The sequence below is a fragment of the Gossypium hirsutum genome, chromosome A04, assembly GCF_007990345.1.
Source record: "Gossypium hirsutum isolate 1008001.06 chromosome A04, Gossypium_hirsutum_v2.1, whole genome shotgun sequence".
In the NCBI taxonomy this organism is placed as follows: Eukaryota; Viridiplantae; Streptophyta; class Magnoliopsida; order Malvales; family Malvaceae; genus Gossypium; species Gossypium hirsutum.
The window spans coordinates 84,365,047-84,372,918 of NC_053427.1; the positions used below are offsets into that span (position 1 = coordinate 84,365,047).

At 29.9% G+C, this 7,872-nt stretch overlaps 1 protein-coding gene across 1 annotated transcript; it reads right to left on the bottom strand.

Annotated features, from left to right (window-relative positions):
* Positions 1-461: 461 nt before the first annotated feature.
* Positions 462-2,067, bottom strand: LOC107949189 (non-specific lipid transfer protein GPI-anchored 31). The gene is made up of 3 exons (XM_016883917.2): positions 1,539-2,067; positions 1,389-1,415; positions 462-864 (listed from the first exon to the last, which is right to left on the bottom strand). Exons 1-3 carry the CDS (start codon positions 1,912-1,914, stop codon positions 695-697), a joined length of 573 nt encoding a protein of 190 aa, XP_016739406.2. The 5' UTR covers positions 1,915-2,067; the 3' UTR covers positions 462-694.
* Positions 2,068-7,872: the final 5,805 nt, after the last annotated feature.

Consider the following 7,872-nt stretch of genomic DNA (forward strand, 5'->3'; position numbering starts at 1 on the left):
ATGTATGATATGTGTAGGGTTTGTGGTTGTTCCTCTCAATGATATTATCTTCAAGATTCGAACTTGAATCCTCCCCTTAAAAATACAATATACGTTAACATTACACTTGACTATTTGATGATTATTTTTATCTTTTTTATCTCCATATATATATTTTATTTCCTCCTAGATCAAAGGGGACAATCGTAGGCCATCTTCTCATTTCAATAAGCCACTCTCAACTTTTCACAATCTCCTTTTGATTTTCGGCCAAAAAGAATGAGAAATTGTCAATCTTTTACAAACCAATTTTTTTTTCTTTTTCTTCTAACAAAATAAGAATTTAAATGTCAAAATTCGTCATTAATCCAAACCCAAATCTACTATTGAAATCCCACAAAGAGGTCTATTCGAATAAATCTTTGCAAAAGAGAATAATAATCCCGTGACACTAGTACAAAAAATCAATTATGGATATTAAATTGAGGGGGAAAATACCTTCTCAGGGTTCAATTTAGTAGAGAAATAAATGGGAAACAAATATAGAACACTATAGCACTAAATTTTAGAGGATGGTCCAAAGCTCAAAGAGTTTCCAATAACCCCACAAAATGAAACATAAATCTATTACAACCACACATCAATAAACAATAATCTCTCTCTCTCTCTCTCTCTCTCTCTCTCTCTCTCTCATGTCCAATAATCCGTAACGTTTTTAACGTAGTACGTAGCCCGAGACGAACATACTTATAATGCCTACGACAATAGATCCGGCCGAAACCGAAAGCACCGCAGAGCCTGAGATTCCGGGAGCTGGTGTTGGTGCTACCTCATTTGCTGCAGAGAATGTTGTGGGTGCACCTGCTGTTGCTGATGGTTCCACATCTGCAAATTTGCCAAGGAATTATAAAGGGTCATAAAGAACTTCATCAACCTGCTAAAGTTTATATTGATTACAAAAAAATCCAAACATCCACCCGACATTTATGAAATTTTGCTAACAAATGTTAACAAACTGTTTTTGAGAATTGGACTGGACCAGCCCAGGTACCAGTATGAAAAAAGATATAATTCTACTGATCCACAAATCCGTACTAACCAGTTAAACTAGTAATTGAATCTATTTTTAAATTTTTTTAATAATTTATTTAATCGAATTAAACAAATCAATTTGAACAAACGAGTGTTCCTAACAATTTGATCACTGCACAAATAAATACGTTTGCTCAAAAAATTATAAGACCCTTGTAGGATCAGATCTCAAACATGAAATCGTTTTGCTCAAAACCAGCTTATTATACTATTACTAATCCTTTAGAGGTTCTTGTCTCTCGCAACAATTTGTTCACCGTAATACTGTAATATGTATACAGTTATATATTAAAGATCAGATTTATCAGAACACGTACCTGGGGCACCAGCTGGAGTGACAGATGCTATCAAAAACACAAACAACAATATTAGTACTAATTAGTCCTCAACACTATAACCCAAAATCTGTTTTTTCTTTTTCTTTTGTTGAATGAATGAATGCATGAAGTAGTAGCAAAGTTACTTACCAGCGCAGTTAGTAGAAGAAGGAGCAGAAACTTTACAAGCAGCAGGCAAAGTGGAGGCCTTAGTGACATTCAATGAAACACCCATTGAAGCACTGCTCTTAAATGCCTCACATAAACACTCAGGGCCCGTTTTCAACACGGTTTTCAATCCAGAACAGCAACTTCCTTCCGGTTTCGACACCTCGCTCCCACTTGACACGAACGACAAACAATCCGCCATGTTCAGTATCAGAGTCGAGCAGTCCACAGTGGAGGAAGAGGAGGATGAAGAAGAAGAAGAAGGGGACGGCGCTGTCGCATGGTGGTGAGCTGCATCAACGGCCCAGATTGAGAAAATGGCAAGGCTCAAAGCAAAAGAGAATGTTGATACTGCCATGGTCGAAAAGAGTGGGTTCTGAATCTTTTGATTGTTTGGAAAAGGAGACGACAATGGACAGGTTTAATGGTGGAATTAAATTAAGGAGAAGTGAGGGGGGTTTTATTGTGGAAGGAGAAGGAGAAGGAGAAGGAGAAAAATATGAAAATAAAATTGTTAATTTTCTTAAAAGATATATTATTTTTTATTTATGATTTTTGTGAATTTAGTTGTTTTTATTTTTTATATTTAAAATTGGTGTCTCTACTTTTTTTATAAATTTAAAAATTAATAACTATACGAGTAAATTCAGTAATTAATTCTCCGCATTTTAAAAATTCATTGAGGAGGTAAATGTTGGTCACGAGTTTTAAAGTTGTTCTATACTTAAAGTGAGAATTGAACCATCAACTACTAATTAAAATAGAAGATATACTTACCATTTCACTTAACTCCCAAAATTTTAATAAATTTACTTTAAAATATAGTAAAAATAAATAAAATCAGGGATTTTTCATGTTTTTATTTATTTAAAAGCCTATCTATAAATGGATTGTTGATGAGTTTGCATAAATTGTGGTTTCAAGCTCAATCTATGTTATAAAAGTCAAACAAAGTCAAAAGAGCAAATTTATGCCGAAATTATAGCTCGAAATTAGATTTATATGTTTGTATAATTGTATTATATTTGAACATTTACGAGTTATAATTATGTTTCAGATATTATATTTATATAAAATTTTTCATATTAAGAATTTTGTAGATATACACATAAATTTTTTTAGAAATTAAACAATGATTATGCCATTACATTCACACATTTTTATAGTTTTAAGGATTATTGCGATCCTCTATTAAAATATGGAGCAACAACCAATTGTAAATTAACAAGTAGGGTGGCAACTAATTTGGTCATGTAATTCATAGTTTTATTATGAGATATCAACACATGATGTACTCAAACTTCCCACTCGTGGTGTAGCATTCCATGAACCAATTGTTAATTCCACCATTTTACTATTAACAGCATTACTAGCCAAAAGAGAATAAATTAGTAATGCATTATCACATCCCAACTCTATTTGTCTAAAACTCTTATCCCAAGCTATGCGAAGGCTTTCTAAGATAGATCTAATTTCAATTTTAAAAATTGTATCCTTGCCCGATAACATAGTATAGCCACATAACCACCTTGCATCTGAGTCCCTAAACACATCTCTAATCGATGCATTCACATTATTAAATGACACCGCCCCATCCGCATTTAGTTTAATCCATCCATCCTCCGATAGTAATCAATGAGAATCAATGACCATCATATTTTATTAACCGTCATTATTAATTTTTATCACATTTTATTAATTTCTATATTATAATTGCATTATGTTTAAAATTTCTAAATTTACTCTAAATCTAATCATTTTGAACTCCAATGAAAATAAAATAAAATAAAATAATGGGATCACACTAGCATGTAGTGTTGGAAATGATTGGGTTAATTAGCTTTAAAATGGGTCCCTAAACATTTGCATGTAGCTAAGTTACAGCATGTGTAAAAGGGCAATGAGCTGTGCCTTTGCCTTGCCCTTTCATGATTTCAGTAACTTGCCTTGTTTGTTTTTTTACATCAAGATAATATTTTAAACATTATAATAACCCTTTTCTTAGTGATCCCATAATAATGGAGATATGTAATCATTGTTTATAATTTTAGTTTTTCATTTTCATTTTTTTACTTTTTATAAATTTAAATTTTTTCATTTAAAATTTTTTTCCATTTTAGGGGCGAATTATAAACAGCATGAAATAAGCAACACTTTTATTTTTAGGATATAGTAAAATAATATTTAAAAGAGAAGTAGAGATATATGATAATAGTTGAGAGGAGTTCAGCTTCTTTAGAAGAAATATTCGAAATATTATTCACTCAAAGTTAATAGACCATTTATTAGGTCAATATTGTCTTTAGGTCGAATTAAGTTTTGCCTCCCAAATCTACAAAGAACTTGAGCTGAAAGTAAGATTCACATAGCAAAAACGTCTCATCGAATCAAACCATACATGACGTACGACCACTTACAAAAGAAACATAAGCGTCGTGAATTCAATAGGGTTTAAACACTTGTCCCTTATATGACATTTAAAAGCATATATACTACCACTTTATCGATGGCATTTCGAAAACTTCTCTAAAAATAATCAACTTTCCTCAACATCAATATTTGAACTTGTGAAATTAATTTTTTTCAATAATAAAATATTAAACAATAAAATAATAATAGTAAGCGTTTCTTCGTTTTTGTTGCGAAACTATGATGAAACGGCGCTTTCCTTTTACTTTATTGCGTGTGGGCAGTGGCGTGCATGCAATTGCCAACCGGGGATTATCATTGCAGATGCTCGCGTTGCATGTTTAAGAGGGACCCTCCTAACAAAGTAGTAAACAACATTTCCCTCTTTTTATATTTTCAATATCATTAAAATAAATTATAATTCTTTCTACTCTTCGTAAGTTTGAAGTCTTTAAATTTATTTTTAAAATTTTAATTTTTTATTTATTAAAATTATTTTATTAAATTCAAGTTATTTTTTAATTACATTACTATTAAATAAGTATTTTTTTATTTCAAAAAATCATACTAATAAATTTAACAAAAAATTTAATAATATTAATAATTAGATCTAAATTTGAAAATATGAAAAATATGAATGTTACAGTTAACAGTTTTATTTTACTGTAAATGCAATGCTATATATTTTGAGTTCATATTCCTTCATTTGCATGTATTTTCTAGATTTTTCTTATAAAAATACAAAAATAAAAAAAATACTCAAAATAATATGTATTACTTTATATAAATAATGGGTTTTTATTCAATTCACAGCAGACTTGATGGGTGAAACAAAATTCAATCAAAATATTAAATAATAATATAGATATAAAAAATCAATGAAACTTTGCTTAACGGTAAAAAGTTTTACCAGGTTTTTTATACAATTTCTACATTTACCCATAATTTCGACTTTTATAGCGGATAAAAAAAATTTTAAAAATGTTTAAACCATGTTTTTTCTAGTTATTATAATAGCAGTATTGTCAACTAAATTAAAACTCAATTGATAAATTATTAATTTGATAATTCATCTAATTTTAAATATATATATTTTTAACCCAAACTTTTTTTTTGAACCCCAACTTTTGTAAGAAATGTTAAACAAGATCTACTTCAGATAATAATGGGATATTATGATATTAGTGAAGGAAATCATTGAAGCTGTCTTCAAGATGCTTAAATTTTGAAATTTTGTCGACCATTCTCTTCCAACATTGTTATAATTTTGCTGGGGACATCATTTTACAAGTACCCCCATTCAATCCACCAAATTAGGCTTTGTTGGGTGGGAGTTTTTAAAACGTTGAATAGTTTCAATGCCACTCAACAAAAGAGGTCGGCGGAAATCTTTTACTTTATTCACATTCATCCTCGATAGATTCGATTTAAATTAAGTCAAATTCAAAATATTTTTTTGATATTTCAAATGGTTCAATTAAATTCATATTATATTTAACTAATGGTAAGTATTAAATTAAAATAAATCATTAGAAAATTTATTTTATTTAAAAAAATGTAAGAAAAGGTCCTTTCGTTAGAGATTTGAAGTTAGAAAAGCTACATTAGAAAAAACTAAGGATGATTGGAATCTATACATTAATTTTTTTCGTAATTTTTATTGAATCGTATGCATCAAAAGATACTTGTATAACTACTAGGGATATAATTTTTCTTAATCAACCGACTTTATCGAGAAAGATTACTTTTTTTAGTTCTCAATTTTTTTTTAAAAAAAACATACAAATATTTTGTTGGGCAAAGAGGATAACAACCTTGGTAAAATAGTATTACATCACACAATACCTCTAATGAGTAACTCCTTGTTCTTCAGCAAGAAATTCCTTAAATGTTTTGGTGTTGTTGCACATCCTAGCAATGTAGTCCAAGTATACTAGCTTCCTTGTAGATGTGTCTAAATTGCATTCTACTTGCTTGTAGGAAATACTCTTTATAGTCCTAATCAAAGTTGATATTTGCACGGATTAGGTGAAATTTATTAAATTAAATTTACTGAAGCTTCTATTTTTCAAACATGGAATATCAACCAATTTACCACGCTTTTTTGAATGGGAGCTAAGAATTTCTGAGTTGACTTATCTTCTTATGGATTATATAATTGTCTCTTATATTCAAAATGTATTTTGAAACATGTCAAAACAAGTTCAAGAGCTCAAGTTATAATTGTTTTAGTGAAAAATGTGGCAACAAAATTTTTTTGTATGAGCTCAATATATGAATTACGATTTTCAAAGCTTTGGGATGACTTTGAAGTTTAATTTATGATATTTTATAGGTCCAATTATTTATTTTAACTGACAAATCTCAAATCTATACATGAACTTTGGTCTAATGTTCAATTCTATACATGAACTTTGATTTTGTGCAATTTTATACATGAAACTTTGATTTGATCCAATTCTCACAAATTATTAACACAGTTATCGATATATCATCATTTTATGTTTATATATTACGTACACATATAATTATATTTATCCAATATAAAAATAATTTGATATATGTATTTCTTTAAATGTGTATGATTGATCAAAATTAAAGTTTCATTTATATATAAGAACCACAATCAAAGTTTCATGTACATAATTGTACCAAATAAAAGTTCACGTATCAAATTTCACATTGAATCAAAGTACACTTATAATTTTTAATTGATCCCTTTATTTTAATTATATCCATGGTAACTCAATTCTTGTTAAGAATTATTGGTGAAATTCTTCATAACTTCAACTTGCCCAATTACTTGATTAGGAGGGTTGATCAAAGCGGGATTGGATCATCTATCCATTCAGCCATCACCATTCGTCCATCTTCATCAAATTCAATTTCATCATTCCACAAATTCACATTATTTTTATTTTCTGTTTAAGCATAGTAAATTATGGAGTTTATTGATCTTTATGTCTTATTCTTATTCTTAATTTTTCAATTTTTATGCATTAGAGAACCTCCCTTTGCCACAAGCTTACTTGTCTTACAATAAAAACTTATTTTGCTCTCAAGACCGAAAGACCTTTTCTCCATATTCTTAATCTTTGTTGTTTGATTATTTTCCCATCTTATTATTCTCATCTAATTGCAAATTCTTTGTTGGAAATGTAACACCCCAAATCCGGCCTGGACGTTATGGTCGCATCTGGCGATGTCACATAAGAGTGATTTTGAAACCGCACTGACCTTAAAATCGTTCCATTTATTAACTTATAATTAGTTCGAAAACCGCGTTCTAGTTGATCTGATTTAAATCATGCTTTTACGTGGAAGTTTTTAAAACCCTTTTTGTATGCGTGATAATCTTGTAAAATATTCATTTCTTTTATAAACTCGAGTTTTCCTACTACTAGCAGTAAAAACTGTAAAACATTTCAAAATTCCAAATTAAGAAAAATTCTATAAAGGCCTTAATTACATCAAATTTTCCCCAAATAATAATTAAATCATAAGTAAACAGAAAATAGTATAAGTGGAAAACCGTGTAGCCATCGCTGAGTCCTTCGCTATATCGCCCCGTCAAGTTTGGGGATTACCTACATAGATTAAACAGAAAAATGGTGAGTTTTCGCAACTCAGTGTGTAAACCCTACAAAAAATATACACAACAACAGAAATCAGTCATATATCCAGATATCGGATAATTCGGGCCTGAACCCTTTAAAGAACTAGAGTGAACATTAGTTCGCTCAGATACAGAATCAGATACGAACTGGCCTCAGCCTATCTTAGATATATCATGCATAATAGAGCAGAATAATAGAGTCCTACCCACCATCATCTACACACCAACTCATCCAACCCTATACACCATATAGGGATAAAATCAACCTACCCATCCCTACACACCATGCTG

Coding starts and splice junctions, on each gene's coding strand:
- LOC107949189 (XM_016883917.2), bottom strand. CDS start 1,914: ATGGCAGTATCAACATTCTCTTTTGCTTTGAGCCTTGCCATTTTCTCA. Junction 1,416..1,538: donor TTCTTCTACTAACTGCGCTG/GTAAGTAACTTT, acceptor TGTTTTTGATAG/CATCTGTCACTCCAGCTGGT. Junction 865..1,388: donor CACTCCAGCTGGTGCCCCAG/GTACGTGTTCTG, acceptor GCAAATTTGCAG/ATGTGGAACCATCAGCAACA.